This window comes from Halyomorpha halys, unplaced genomic scaffold, assembly GCF_000696795.3.
Source record: "Halyomorpha halys isolate HHAL.00 unplaced genomic scaffold, Hhal_1.1 Scaffold68.1, whole genome shotgun sequence".
Taxonomy (NCBI): Eukaryota; Metazoa; Arthropoda; class Insecta; order Hemiptera; family Pentatomidae; genus Halyomorpha; species Halyomorpha halys.
Window position 1 is genome coordinate 518,690 of NW_027116161.1, and position 16,270 is coordinate 534,959.

General features: G+C 33.5%; 1 protein-coding gene across 1 annotated transcript in view; it reads left to right on the forward strand.

Annotated features, from left to right (window-relative positions):
- Window positions 1-2,797: 2,797 nt before the first annotated feature.
- The window catches only part of btz (barentsz), a gene marked incomplete in the record, with an annotated part of 25,197 nt that continues 11,724 nt past the window's right edge, over window positions 2,798-16,270 (forward strand). Inside the window, 7 exon segments of the mRNA XM_067053014.1 lie at window positions 2,798-2,956; window positions 3,074-3,375; window positions 4,849-5,001; window positions 10,505-10,611; window positions 11,104-11,295; window positions 11,602-11,733; window positions 15,026-15,285. Of these exon segments, the coding sequence (XP_066909115.1) occupies window positions 3,088-3,375; window positions 4,849-5,001; window positions 10,505-10,611; window positions 11,104-11,295; window positions 11,602-11,733; window positions 15,026-15,285 (1,132 nt within the window).

The window sequence follows — 16,270 nt, forward strand, 5'->3', positions numbered from 1 at the left end:
AACCAACCATTAACGCTTTGTTGTTATTTATTATTTTTTCATTTATATTATTCTATAATGTATTTTTTTATTTCTCACATTCTTTAGTGGTCAAAAACCCATTGACTATTTCTGAAATATTATTTGATAGGGATTCTTACTAGATCAAATATGAATGTACAATTACTGTTGGTATTATTAGATTAAAAAGAAAAAGAGAATTACCTTGCACAAACATATTAACTATGTACTAGTAACCAACAAATCAAATAGACTATAACTAACTAAATATAAACATAATATGTTACAAAATATTTAACTATAATCAAATATTACTATTCCATATTATTAATATTGTTATTATATAACTTAATATCTTGTAACTAAAATATTAACTATAATTCATGATTTAAGAAGTATTAAACAGTGAGTAAATAAAAGCAAGTGAATTTCATTGTTCATCTGTTGACAGTTACCCACCAAAATTTCGACCAATTTGGAGGCTGTGTTTTTGTAACAGTCATTTGAGTGAGTTAATGTGTGTTTTTGTGAAAATAGACAAATTCGAGCATCGAGCTGTCATTAAATATTTGTTTTTGAAAGGCAATACGCCTACGCAAATCAAAGATGAGTTGCATTCTATGTATGGGGACTCTGCACCATCATCTCCCACAGTAAAATTTTGGGTAGCTGAATTTAAACGTGGCCGTGAGAGCTTGGGAGATGATGAACGTTCGGTGCGTCCAAAAACTGCAACTACAGACGAAAACATCGCCAAAGTTCACTAAATGGTGCTAGACGACCGCCGAATTAAAGTAAAAGAGATAGCAGAGTTCATCAACATGTCAAAAGAACATGTTTGTTACATATTAAATCAGCATTTAGATATGAGAAAGTTTCCGAACATTGGGTGCCGTGTTTGCTCACGTTAGACCAAAAATGTGTTCGAATGGACAATTCCAACGCTCTGTTGGCGCAGTTTAGGTGCAATAAATCCGAGTTTTGGCGCCGATTAATTACTGTAGATGACACTTGGATACACCATTATACGTCCGAAACAAAAATACAGTCCAAACAGTGGACTGCAAAGGAGGAACCGGCTCCAAAAAAATCAAAAACTGTTTTCTTAGCTGGGAAAGTGATGGCAACTGGTTTTTGGGATAGCCATGGAGTTATTTTAATCGGCTATCTTCAAAAAGGAAAAACCATAACAGGAGCATACTAAGGATCATTACTTGACAAACTGAAGGCAGAACTTGCGGAAAAACGGCCAAATTTGCAGAAAAATAAAATCCTGTTTCACCAAGACAACGCACCGTTTCACACCTCATCGGTTGCCATGGCGAAAATCTACGAATTACGGTTTTAACTGCTTGACCATCCGCCTTACTTACCAGATCTAGCCCCAAGTGACTTCTTTTTGTTCCCTCATCTAAAAATTGCGCTTAGAGGACAGAGATTTTCGTCAAATGAAGAGGCAATCACCTTCGTGAACAATTATTTTGCAGAGAAAAACGCCGAGTACTTTTTGGACGGGTTACAGAGATGGGAGCATTATTGGGAGAAGTTTGTAGAGTTTCAAGGAGACTATGTTGACAAATAAAAAAGAAAATTCAGAAAAAATGTCTTGTATTTTTGTTAGGTCGGAAAAAAAATCTAGGGAGGAGCCGCGGTTAAGATTAATTGTAAATCATTATCAGTAATTAAAGAAATATAGTAAACTGATTTGAGACTTTAAAGATGCAGTAAAATAAAGGAACAGTAAGACATTTATCGGTTAAATTAAAAACAGTTTAAATGTTTATAATTCTTAAGAAATAGAATGCAAACATACATCAATAACTTTATCATGTTGGACAGCGTCATGTTCTAAGGCTTCGTTTTTTATAGATGTTCTGGAGCTTCATGTTTTATCACTTCAGATTCAATACCTGATTCTTCCAACTGATCAACATTGCTTTCACACTGACTGCTGCCCGCATTACTCAAATCAGTTGAAATCATAACCTTTTCATTTGATGTCTGGAAAGATTATTTTACAGGTTCTTTAATACCCATTTTATGATATTAATTCCGAAACTCAATATATTTATGTTTATCACTGATGCTTATTATAATCATGCATGATGAAAGTATTATTATAATGAACCAAATATAAAATATTGATATGAATAATTTAGAACTCACAAATTAAATATTAAATTGTCTGTTCAATAAATTCAGTCAAAAAAATCTAATTCAATCTAGAAACAACATGAAACACTTTTAACGATACAGTAAAAAAGTAATCATATCAATCAACATAGAATTGATTTCATGATGGCGTGCTTGCATATCAATTTATTTTAACTTTTACTATTTCTAACACATTAGGGTCTCTTTATACGTTTTCGGAGGTCCAGAGAATGAAAATATAATCGTTTTATGATAGCTCGCTTACCTATTGATTTATTTTAGCTTTAAGAATCTATAAAATAGTAGGGTCCAGTTATGTGTTTTAGGTGGTGTTAAAATGAAAATAAAATTACTTTTATTAGGCCTTTTATAAATGATAACTTATACCCTAATATTTTATAAATCCCAAAAGTTAAAAGTCTAATTTCCAATTCTGGTGCAATTCATTATTTTTTAATAAGATGGAGTGGGGGGGGGAGCTAATTAATTACAGGCTTTTAAGATGATGATTGTTTTTTGTTTTTTAAATAATTAATTTCATATAATTAAGGGATTTTTTTAAAAGTTTTTTTTTTGTTACAAAACAAACAAATATATATTGGGCAATAATCTATGAAAAACATGGTAACACTGCTGTGCCAACATGGTAGCGAATTCCTAGCCAATTCTTTAAGTCAATTTTGTTGTGTTAATTGAGGGATGTGATTGCTGTTTAACTCTGTCGTTAAGTGTTTCATGTGTTTACCAAAGTGAAATAGTTTTTCTACTGGTTTTAGTTTACTGACAATTTCATTGTTAATTTGTGAGTTTTAAATTATCATATCAATATTTTTATTTTTGGTTGTTTATAATCATGATCTTTTTAATCATGCATGGTTATAATAAGCATCAGTGATAAACATAAATATATTGTGTTTAGGAACAACTGTCACAATGGGTATTGAAGAACCTGTAAAAGAATCGTCCCAGACATCAAATGAAAATGATACTATTTCTACTGATTTGAGTATTGCGGGCAGCAGTCAGTGTGAAAGCAATGTTGATCAGTTGGAGTTATCAGGCATTGAATCTGAAGCTCCAGAGCATGAAGAGATAGAAAATGAATCTCCCGAACAAGAAGCTCCAGAAATTGAAGCTCCAGAACATGAAGCTCCAGAACATGAAGCTGTAGAACACGAAGCCTTAGAACATGATGCTGTCCAACATGAGAAAGTTATTGATGTATGTTTACATTCTATCTATTAAGAATTATAAGTACTTAATCTTTTACCATTTAGCCAATAATTCATTACTGATATTTTATTTAAAAATTTGTCTCATAATTTTCTACTAAGTTGTTGATGCCATTATTTATAAATTGGAAATTTAATCTTTTTGATTCAATTCTTCCAATAAGTTGTCGCATATTTTTAGTTGTTTGTATTGTTTTAACCTCTGATGAAGCCCTACTGAATGGGTCAAAACATCGGCTCTTAATAATTAGTTTTGTATGAATTTTGAGTTTAGTTGCCTTTTGATCGCATCCAGACCACCTTCCTTTTATTATTTACTAATGTTTTTATCTAAGATTAGGTAAATTAATGAATAGAAAACAGTGTATTTTTTATACTAATGTCATAATGTGTCCCTCAAATAAAACAAAACAATTGTAATGTATCATGCCCTCCACTGTTTTCTGGCCCACCTAATTGAATTTAAATGAGGTTTTTACTAGTAGTTTCTTGCTCTTACTCCTTTTCTTTTTCAATTGCACTGATAGTTAGGGCTAGTTATTTGTCAAATAATCATTTATTGTTTATGAATTAATCAATCTTCAGAGTTGTTCATACAGGTAATACGTTTTAACTCATTAGATTCTTGATTTGGTCATCTTTTTTTTTTGTTGGATTTACAAATTTGCCAATTGCTGCAAATCCTAGACTTGTACAAATGATTAATAAAGAAAGGAAGCCACTAAACATTGGTATTCACATGCTCGTTTTGTTCTTTTAACTTTTCTCAGCTGTTATGCTCAAATTAATCTATTTTCAAAAAAATAAATGAAATGAAACATAAATATCAGTAAAGTAGGTGGTAGATGATAAAAATTCACAGAAATAGTGCTACATAACCTATAAATTCAACTTTCATTCTAGAATCTCTATCAGATATTTATGAATTTAATTACCCATATATATAATGTCTTTATAAATTTATATTTATGCTGTGGTAAAGTTAATTGACAAGATTTGAAACAAAGTATTCACACCTAAATGATAGGATTTTATAATATTCCATCTTAAATTAAAGTTAATTATTAAATCTGAAGGTTAGAAAAATTCTTTAATTGATTAAAACATGTAGAGCACAAATATTTATTTGTTAGTTCTAAAACAACACTAAATGATCACAAACGTGGGGATGCAGCACAGCGTTGATTTGTGTCCCAAAACCGACACTTAGTGCATTTGAGATTGGACCTCTTCTTAGTGTTGATGCTCAAAGAGAGTTTCCAATCTTCACTTAGAGTTTGAATAACATGAAATTTTAAGAACCTGCTATTGATATTTAGTGTTTATTATGTTTTTGTTATTATTAGAAAACATGATGTGGTATTATTACAATTAATAATAATTACTGTACTATAGCAGAGTAATTTAATGAACTGGTTTAAGAATTTTGCTATGCATACATTCATTTTTTGTTACTGTTAAGGATTCACTACAAGATTCTGAAGTGAAAGAGACACCGATCATAAATCATGAGATGACTGGTGATCATGAGGGTGATGACAGTGATGTTGGGAGTGTAAGCAGTGGAGCTAGTCAAGAAGTACCCATAGAGAGAGAAGAGGGAGATGGGCAAGAAGTAAGTTTATAGCATGTTATTTTTAGTGGAAACATCTTAAAAACATGGTAGTTTAACTATGTTTTCAAAATATCCATGAAATTTTTATGTCATGATATGGTTCATCATTAATTACTTTAAGAGGTGTACTATTACTTAGATTTCCATGATAAATTTATTCACTCTCTCCACCTTTGATGTATTTAATCTTGTTTACATTTCTTTTGTCTTGATTATATTACTGTTTATTTAATATTCTTTAATTATCTGTTGCAAAAGGTGTTTTTTTTTTTCTTTTATTCCTTTCATTTCACTGAGTATTTCGGTATTAGTAATGTATTATACATGAGATTGGGGAACCCTATTATAATAAGGGTATCTTTATATTTTTTTAGATGTACAGAAAATGAGATTTATAAAAGCCATGCTGGAGTTTAGATTTCTAATTTTTTCGGTTTCCTAATATCTTTATCCTAAAAATTAAAATTAATTATAATTAGATACTCATGGGCATGATTATAAAATTGGTTCTATTTGCAACACCTCTGAAAACATTAAGAGTAAATTAATCCTAAAAATTAAAATAATAACATAGGGTACGATAATAATACATCAAATAAATTTTATTTTCATATTCAGTACCTCGAAAACATGTAGGGAGACCCCTATATGTTAGATATATGAAAAGTTAGAATAAATTGATATGCAAGGGAGTGGTCATGATATTGATTTTATTTACATTTTCAGCACCTCTGAAAACATATACAGAGTCACTAATATTTGATAAATTCTAAAAATTAAAATAATTAGATACCCATGGGTGTTATCATAAAATAGATTTTATTTTCATTCTCAGAGCCTCTGAAAACATTTAAAGAGACCCCAGTATGTTAAAAACACAAAAACTTTAAATAAATCAGTAAGAAACGATGCTATCATAAAATTGATTTTATTTTCATTTTCTGTCCCTCCTAAAATATGTTAAGAGGCCCCAATATGTTAGAAATACGAAAAGTGAAAATTAATCGATGACTGATAAAACCTGAGTAAAGAGTACCTAATATTTTATATATTCTAAAAGTTAATATAAATTGATAGGCAAGTGTGCGCGATCATAAAATCGATTTAATTTTCATTCTTTGAAACTCCGAAAATATATAAAAATCTCTAATATTATTGGAAATCAGGTGGTACCTGATTATAAAATGAATTCAATTTTTATTTTCAGCACTTCCAAAAACTTGTAGTAAGTGGAGTCCAATATGTTAGAAATGTGATAAGTTAAAATAAATTAATAGGTAAGGGGCGGAATAATAAGATCGATTTTAATTTAATTTTCAGCACCACCAAAAACATGTAAAGGGAGCCTAGTATGTTTGAAGTAGGAAAATTTACTGGCTTTGTCACAGCTAGTTTCCTTAGCTTAAGACTTCAGTTTTTCTAGAAAGAGAGAAGGTCGGTTTGTACTCATTGTACACAGATCTATCTCAGTTGTTGGTCATTTATTGAGGTTATTGTGGAGTCAAGGCATTTGATACAGTCTGCCGATCTGATCAGTTAACTATGTATCGACTAACGTGGCGTGTCGCCATTGTGATGTCAATAACTTCTGACCTGACCCTATTGCAGAAGGTAGGCTTCCTGCCCCTGTTAAAAATATCAAGATCAAAGTTAATAATGAAATCCAAGATTTTCTCACCTCTCTTGTTGGTCTTAGATATCTGCCCCACAACTCATGATGCACATTAGTGTTCAGGGCAGCCAGGTTCTGTTTTTCCTCACGTCCCGTGATCCTTTCCAGCTCAGTCGTGGGGTTTGAGTCATCATAGGGCAGATATCCTGCTGCAATCGTGATGTCTGCCCTTCCTGAGTCTCTATGTGGGGAGACCTGAGCTGCTGCTAGGAACAGAATTGCCAGAGGCAGCAGCTTTAAATTACTTTTATAAACAATGCAGGCCCTGGTATGCATGGGCACTGAGATAATTCTGTACCCAGTCATTCCCAGACCTTTGGGTCTGCCATCATAGGGATAAGGTTCTTGAATTAAGATAATGTCAGTGTCCTTACCTTTAATGTATTGCTGCAATACTCCTTACGCAGCAATGCAGTGATGCAAGTTGACCTACAGCAGCTTCATGGTCAAGATCAAACCTCTGCAGTCGAGGACCAATCCTCGGGCCGGGCTGTCATTAAGGGTTTGCCTCCGGGCCCAGTATGCTTTGGGCCCCTTGGCTCACTCCCAGCGATGGCCACTACCCTGGTCAGTCCCAACGTCAAGGGTAGTGCGATTGGTGATGGCAAGTGGGTTACTCCACTTCCTGTAGAGGCTTCGGACTGAGGTGGCATCTCCTCAAATTCTACTTCCATGGGCCGACCCTGTCTTCTTTTTAATGTGCCTGAGGTTCAAAATGTGCAGGCCATAGAAGATCTGCATGGCTTTGCCTTCAAGCTCTCAAGGCTGGAAAGCGGGATTGTGAGCACCGCGGGATTCTGCACATCCCTATGATTTCTCTGTTTTGCAACCACATCCTCCTAAGTAGGACATCATCTGGCAGCCTACACCCGGGAAAGAAAACAGCCACCTTCGCCACCTTAAGAAGTTCGTTGGTGTCTTCTGTGCGAAGGGTGATCCCTCTCCAATGTCGATGTTGGGGACAATAGTAGGTAACGAGTCCACCCATCCTGTAGCCAGCACCGATAAACTGTGGGTGGAACTCCTCAAACTCGTCCAAGGTGTCAAGGAGTTTGACTATTTCCTCCTTTAGCACGCTGCAGTGTGCCTTAGTAAATTGGGTTTGTGGGTAGCTGCTAGGCACAATCGCAACATGAAACCCCCTGATTATTAGGGCATAGCTCCTAGGCTTGTTATCCATACCTCTGGGTTTCTTCACAACAGGTGCAGAAGTCCCAGGGGTGTTCCTGAACCTCTTCTCTGAGGCCTGTCCCCGACCAGGAATCCGCCGTTAAGGCTCAGTCGCCTTTGCTGCTGGTTTTGAGGAAAACCCAGCAGTTCCAGCCACTGAGTCCTGGGGTAGCCCCTTTGCAACGGCCAGGCCACTGTGTTTCGGTGCCTGCCCTCGAGGTGCAGCAGGTCTGACTGCCGGCTCCGTTGGGAACCTTGCAGCTCTCGCCACTGTACCCTGGGGCTGTTCCATCACACTTGAGCGAGGTATATGTATTGGAGCTTTCCCCCCGTGAGCAGCAGGCCCAGCTGTCGGCCTTGAGGGGAGCCTTGCAGCTACGGCAGCTGACCAACTGGGCGGCCCCACCGCATGTGAGCTCCGCCTTTGCTCAAGCGCAGGACTCCCGGGAACAGCAACTTCCACTGCTGGCTCCTGTTGGAACCTTGCAGTTGCAGTCACAGACCCTTGGAGCTGCGCTATCGCACCAGACAAAGCTGCTGTATGTCGGTCTTTCACCTTCCTCCTCAATCGCCTCCTCTGGGTTTCGGAGCGAGATGGGCGGGCTGTTGTGCAACCGAAGTTGCAGTAGTTTGCCCTTCTCCACGTCACCACCAATAGCAGGTAGGCTAGTATTAAAAGTCAAGGTGGTGTTATGACTTACCTTGGTGGGATCCACAGTTGGTTGAGCAACTGAGTCAGCCTCATCTGATTTCTCCACTAGGACATGTAGTCCTTTCTCCTTGTTAGTGTAGTATACATTGCACCAATGGAGGAGTCATCTAGGGTGTCCAGAGTGGTGGAATTGTCTGAGACACCTGAAAGATTGACAATTTCTGAGGAAGACGAATCTTCCTGAGCGAGAGAAGATAATATTTTTTTTAAATCAGTGGACATTTTGTTCCCACGAGAATGGGGGTGCTTAAACTACTCTGCAGGTACTACCCTCTCTCTCTGCAGCGGGCATTAAATACAATAGGGTATGCCTGGTGCCCCAAGGTGGTCGATAGAAGACAGTATATTTTTAGATACCCTCTGCCATTCACCCACAGCTCAAGCCGCCACCTAGCTTGGGTTTTGTTACCAGACTCAGCACTTGAGTACTGGGTCCTGCCTCTGTCGTCCACAAGTCCCACCGGACTCCCTGAGGGGCACCACATGTAGGTGACAGTAGGCAATGGTGGGGATGGGGACTTAAAATTCGCAAGCAGTGAATAGTGCTCTATTGCTCGGTCTTTCCTTGAAGAGTGAAGGAGATTCCCGCACCGCTGTGAAAGGGCATTGTCTAAGTTACATAAAATTATCAGTAAGGCTGACTAGCAGTATCTGTTTGATCATTCTTCACTATCCCTATCTATCGGCTTTTGCATACCATTTTTCTATTAGGTCTTTATATCCTTTTAATAGTAACTATCTTTCATTTATTTATAGTCTTTTTTTATTACACTTATTTATAATATATTTCCATTTATTTTTTTTATTTTCCATTTATTTACATTTTCTTTGTTTCACATCATATCTTTTTCCCTGTTCTATAAATAATGTATATAATCATTTCTTTTTTGTGAATAGATACATGTAAATAGATGCCAGTTTATTAATTTGTTGAACCAGTCTTTCTCCTTGAGTTGGCATGTTTGGCTTTTCCATTATTATTTCTTTGACCATTAATGGTATTTAATAATTTTTTTTTAATTATTAAATTTTGCTTAGGATATTTTATAAGAGATAATTATAATTACATTGTCAATAACAACCCATAATCCTTACACCTTCAGTCCTTCATAACTTTCAAGTGTTCTATTTTCAATTAGGTTGTAATATAGATACAAACAATTGTTTATGTTGTGTGTGCTCTTAGTAATAAAAAAACCTAATGAATTCAATATTCAATGGTGATAACACTAACAATCTTTTCCTACTTTCCTTCTTCCACTGTAACCCATTAAAACTCAAATTTTCTTGATCAGATCTAACACAATCCTCACATGTAAATTTCAGTTGACCTCCAAGACATTCACACATGGAAATAGCTCTGATAATATTTTTAGTGATTTATTTATTCCATCATATTTTCTTAGTTTCTTCAAATGTTGAAGGTATTAACTGAATTATATTGCTCTTTCCTTTTATTAATTATATTTCAATCCTGCAATCATCTCTTTTTTTGGTCATACTCTTTTTCCCTTTCTGTAGGGCACAAGTGGAAGATTATTTTTGACCATTGTTACAGTTACACGTACATATGTGCACATGTATGTGTGCATGCACACACACACACACACGCACACACATTCTTATATTAGAGGAATAGATTTGAAAAATTAAATTTAAAGAAAAACTGATTTCCTAAAGAAATGTAATTTTGGGCACTTCTCGTGTTCAACAATTTTTTTCGTCACACTTCTCCAAATTTTATTATTCTAGTCAGTATTTGTTATTGCCCATAAATCGAACTCACAAATTTTGCCTTCCTTCTTCTTACCTGTTTGTCATAGTGAACTCCTTGTATTAAAAATACCTGTTATATGCTATTTTAAAATAATTGTTTAATAAACTTATCATTAATATTGTTATTACATCTTTTTTATCATTGTAACTAATTGATGTTTTCTGTAATCTAGAGTGAAAAAAAGGATAAAAAATTAGATCGTGATGAAGATAAACGTGACCCCCAATACATCCCCAAAAAAGGAAACTTTTATGAACACGATGATAGGACATCTGAAGGGTGAGCTATATTTTTCATTTCATTTTATATATAATAAAAATTTAAAAAAGAAAAATTCATTTATGTAAATCAATTTTTTATTGGAATTTTCCACTATAGTTTACCTTGTCCCAAATTTCCTTCATAAATTTTTTCCAAAAGTTCAATTTTTCCACAAATCTTGTAAGAGTTAGTACTTGTAATTTAGGTAGGTAGAACATATGGTTATAAAAAAATTGTAAGTAATATTTTGATTTATTAATCTTAAATTGTATTCTGTACATTTTAGTGTTTAATAATTAGTTTTAGAAATCCTTTTCTTTTTTTTTTCCTAAAAAAAAACAAAACTGTTTTTTCCCTGTAGAATTTTGATTTATTGACTTTTGTATTATGTTTGTCAAAGATGTATAAACCGTGATACATAAACTTTGTTTAGTTTTAAAAAACAATATGTATTTTTCATTAAACATATTTATCTAATCAGTATAAACATCCTTGTGTATTTTGTTACAGTGAAGAACCTTCAAATGGTAGTAAGAAACATTTGACTCCCAAAGCCTTTGAGAGTAAAGAACGTTGGGGTCATGACCTCTATGATGATGGTTTACAGTCACCCAAATCAAGAGAGGAGTTAATTGAACAATACGGGTATGATATTAGGCTTGAGGAAGGACCACCAAAGGCTAGGCGGAGGAGGAGATATGGGTAAGATATTTGTATGTTACTAGGTATTTCTGTATTCCTTTCTGATATATTTTTAAAAATATCATTTTTTACTTTCACTTATTTTTATATGAAATGTTATTATATGTAAAGTTCTATATAGTGAGTTATATTATATAAATGATTTTGATCTCAAATTAAAGCAGATAATATTTATTTAATGAATTTCATATCAGTTATAATTTTTGAGGTATTTGCTATTGAAAATCAACAATTTAAGTTTTCAAAAACTTATTACTTATCAATACTTTCAGTAATATTAGATAGCTAACCATTTTTTCTCTTTAGGCGGGGCCCTAATAAATATACAAGACGGTGGGAAGAAGAAGAAGCTTATGCTAAGAGTAGGGGCTCTTGGAGAGGACGCGGTCTTGGTCGACCTTCTAGAAATAGTGTTGAAGATTTCCCACCTCTACCTGAGTAAGTTCAACCATTATTTTAGTTATTATTACTTACTGAAAAAAGAAAAGAAATATTCAAATTTATTTGTAGATAAATGTATAAATAGTTGACGGTACAATTTAAAATATGAAGAAGATGGTCTGGGTTGCGGTCAAAAAAGAACAAAATAGTTATAAACTATTTATTGTCCGACTTTTCACCCCACTTTGTTGGGCTTCATCAGGGCTGTTCAAGACAATAGGCTAAAGAGCATCTAGACATGTCTGTTTAGCCTATCGTCTTGAACAGCCCTGATAAAGCCCTACTAAGTGGGGCGAAAAGTCAGACAATAAATAGTTGATTACTATTTTGTTCTTTTTTTGACTGCAACCCCGACAATCTTCTTTGTATTTTAAGATTACTTAAATGTGTGAAGTTATTTTTGTTTTAGTGTCAATGTCAATTATAAGTATGTATTTTAAGTGTTGAGATTGTTAAAAAAAATATCAAGTTTAGTATTTTTTATTTAATACATTCACTGCAGTACTTATTTGAACTTTATATTTTCAATAATGTTGAAACATTGAAAGTGAAAAAAACGTAAGAAGTATGTAGGCAGATATTTAATATCTTGACCCTTGAAAATGAAACTACTGACTGAATCATAACTAAATTTATTTTCTACAGTATGGCCTAACTGCTCATATGTTAGATATGAGAAGAATAAATATGGAATAACTTAGGGGAATATAGCAAAGCTACAATGAAATACATAAATATTACAAATCTAAATCTAAATAATATTTATATATACCTCCGTAGTGTATGTGTGTGTGCGTGTGAAGGCTCAGTGGTAAGGCACTATACTACTAACTCCTTGGACCCGAGTTCGAATCCGGCTGTGCCACATATTTATTCTATCACTGTAGCTGTGAGTCAATCCGTGGGTTCGGATGCCCTCCGGGGTTCACCCAGCTTCATAAAGTGTTTTCTTTAATTAGGGAAAAATCTGGCAGTCGAGCATGATTCTAACCCAATTGCCTCCTTGCACAACCGTTGTTCTAGTAACAGTACTTCCTTACGAAGTACTGAACCTCTAACCCTTGTTGGGGTTGTTGTGATACAGATATATATTGCTTAGTTTTTTAATAATTTAAATAATTTAAATTTATAGATAAATATCTTTTTTATATATATTTGATGAAATAATGTGATTTTAAAAGATTAGGTACACAGCGTGTGATCTTTGCATGCTGCCTTCTAACAGTCTAATTGTATTGCATTATCTATGTATGACAGAATATAATCTATCGAAACAAGGCAGTCCTGATCACTCGAACTGCACGATAATTCTGTAGTGTACAAATGGATTGCTGCTCGCTCTGATCAAGACTGACTCTCTGAGGTATATCACATTCTGAATATTATAGATAATGCAGTATCTTATTGAAATATCACCAGATCGATATGGGAAAAAATAATTTTCATTGTGCCTGAACCTTAAATTTTAAATTTGAATTATATTAAATGATGCAAGAATGGAGTTATAGTTGATTGTTGATGAACAGTGGAGGTGCGTTTAGAAATAAAATACACAGTAATTACAACTTAATTCTTATTAATTCATTTTTTATGCAGGAAATTGAAAAATAAACTGTTTTAGATTAAAATACACTCTATATATTTTCTCTTCCAAAACTGTTACAGGTTTTTCACCTATTTTTTAGTTGTTCATTTCAGAAATAATTAATTATCAGTGTTTCTGGTTTATCTCATTACTGTTTTTTATGATATTTTATCCCAAGAACCTGTTTTGATTAGGGTAAGTGCACCAGTTATTGACAGATCAACCTTTGTTTTTAAGTATTTAGAGTTGGTTTTCAACAACTATTTCAAAATTGGCCTGTTGTATGCTAAACCCTCAGCCTCAAACTGATGCAATTTTGAAATGGTTGTTGGCAGTAAACTCACAATATTCAAAAACAAAGGTTGACCTGTCAATAACTGGTGTGCTTACTCTAGTTGGATTTTGATCCATGTATTGCAGGCTGTAGACATGCCATATACTTCTTTAATTACTTAATTTAAATCTTGATCATGAGTTAGGGTTAATTTATGTATTCTGTACTCTTTCCATCATATAGGACAAACAAATATTTCAATTGATTTGAGTGAAATAAATAAGAAAAAACCTGTAAGTTGTTAATAGTTTTATCCTTTAACTGGGATTTTTTCCATTAACTTTAAAGACAATTCTTGATTTTAAGATGTTGTTGAATCTTAATAATTATACTAAAATTGAAAGTTATAATAATAAACTTGAATCCAAGTAATATTCAGTTTATAATAAGAGTAATAAGTCATTTTTTTTATTCTAATTCATTACAGATTCTGTGATGGTTGCTTGTTTAAATATTCTAAATGGTTGTAAAATTTTTAATTTTACTCAAGAGTCCTATCAATAGATTTGATTTATATTAATTATCTCCCTGTCACATTTTTTTCTGCAGTATTTCTTCTTTGTTGGTCTTCCTTTATATGACCCAGCTAGAAATTAAAAATAGGAATTATGTGGTTCCCCTGACATCCTCCAGGCTTCCTTAGCTGGAGAAGACCAGATCAGTCTCCTTTGCTCAGAAAAGAGCCTGTATGTTTGACATTTATACTTGAAACTCTGTTCACCTTCTCCTCACTCATAAAGAGGACTGGAGCAATTATATAGCTTTCAGAATAAGTGGGCTCTAAGCCTATTGTGCTCTGTTCATGAGTGGACCTAGTCTAGTCAAGTCAGTCTGCTGATGTTGTCTAGGGGGTCCTGATGTGGATGACCTCTGTACTAACAATTTGAAGAAATAATTTGAATGTTTTCGGCCTATTCTAACATGGGTGGGAGGGTACTTGTTTGTAAAAACTAATTTTCATCTAATGTACATAAATTTTGGTGTCTGTAATAACAGCTCAGTGAACCTAGATAGATTTGAACAAAAATCTACCTATAAAAATTGCAATGATAAATATCTCATTTGTAACAACAATGGTATAAGTGATTTTTGTTTCTAATATCACTATTTCCTTACCCCTCTTGTGCTTTTGATTTTTTTTATTATGATTGGTTCCAAGATTTATTATACTATAACAGAGCTGGTATTATCAAAGTTATTTAACGGCAGGTGTTGTAGTGCTATGGGATTAATTTCTTGTTAAATAATTATTTATTAATTTTTTTTTTACTATTTTTCTAATTAATTAATACTTAATTTTGTAGAATTTCAGGATTAACTTTTGGCTTATGTTTATGTTTTATTTTATTTAAATTTATCGAAATTTTCAGAAAAGATGCTGTGATGAAAGCAGCTGTAGAAGAAAATAAATCTGAAAATAAGCCAGATTCAGTTAAAAAAGAACCGGTTAAAATGTCAGATAATAAACATGATAGGAAAGATACTGAGAAGTCTGTCACTCATTCAGTGAGAAGAGTAAAAATTGATGAAGCGTCTGTTCATAATGCTAGTCCATCCAGAGGCCGAGGCCCTGCCCGGGGAAGAGGTAGAGTTTCTCAGCCTTTTAAGTCAGGAAACTTTCAGCGACAGAGTAAGTATTTATATTATGATTATTCTAAAAATGTAAAACTTTTTATTATTAAATTGGCCTTTGTCCACAAAAGGATGATCAACTTAAACTTGAAAGTTACCTCTACCAAATTGAAGAACAAATTCACAAATATTTTGAATTTACTTAGCATTGCACCTCGATATATTGAAGTTTTTTCTATTGGAATATCTATATATTATACTCAATACATATTAGTTGTTTTGATGAAATCAATAGCATTTACATGAAAGGCAGTTTGTTCTTTGAATTACAATCCTGTATTATTGTTTATTTATTTACTATCGTAAATGTTTGTGAATTGTATGATTGCTTCATATAAAATTCTTGGGCATCTGAATTTTTCCCTTGTCAGATGTTCGCTAGAAGGAGAATTCTTGTCCTTATCATTAAAAAGGTTTGGTACATTTGCCATGTAAAGTGCTGTCTGATGTTGACTGGTGCCATAAGTCCACAGTATTTTTCTGTTATCTGTCTCATGTTCTTTTGTTTAATGAGAAGGTTACTCAAACCTTCAGTTTTCCCTTTCCTCCCTCAATTTCTTTTCAATATTGGTATTTTAAAGATCAGCTGGACTCTATATTAGTATTTACAGTATGTATATTAAACATAATAAAACCCATCCTTTTTTGAAAAAAATTACCTGTGCAGATAAAAAAACAGATATTAGTGGATAGTAACATCATTTGAAAATAATGGTGGTCTATAATAGGGATATTCATGATCTTTAGTTTAACGTGTTAAAGCGTGTTAAATGGAAAAACTGATGTTAAATGGAAAAAAATTGCCTTCTTTTGCTGTGGTAAAATGAAATAACATGTAACATGGCTGAGAGTCTGTTTGTTGGTCTGTTAAATGGAGAATGACGTCACACAATAAACCAGTTGAGCTCGCCACCATTTTTGTTTGTTGTGTCAGGTTAGTTCTTTCGTGTTTGCTAGTTATTATTTCATACCCCTGTTATTAA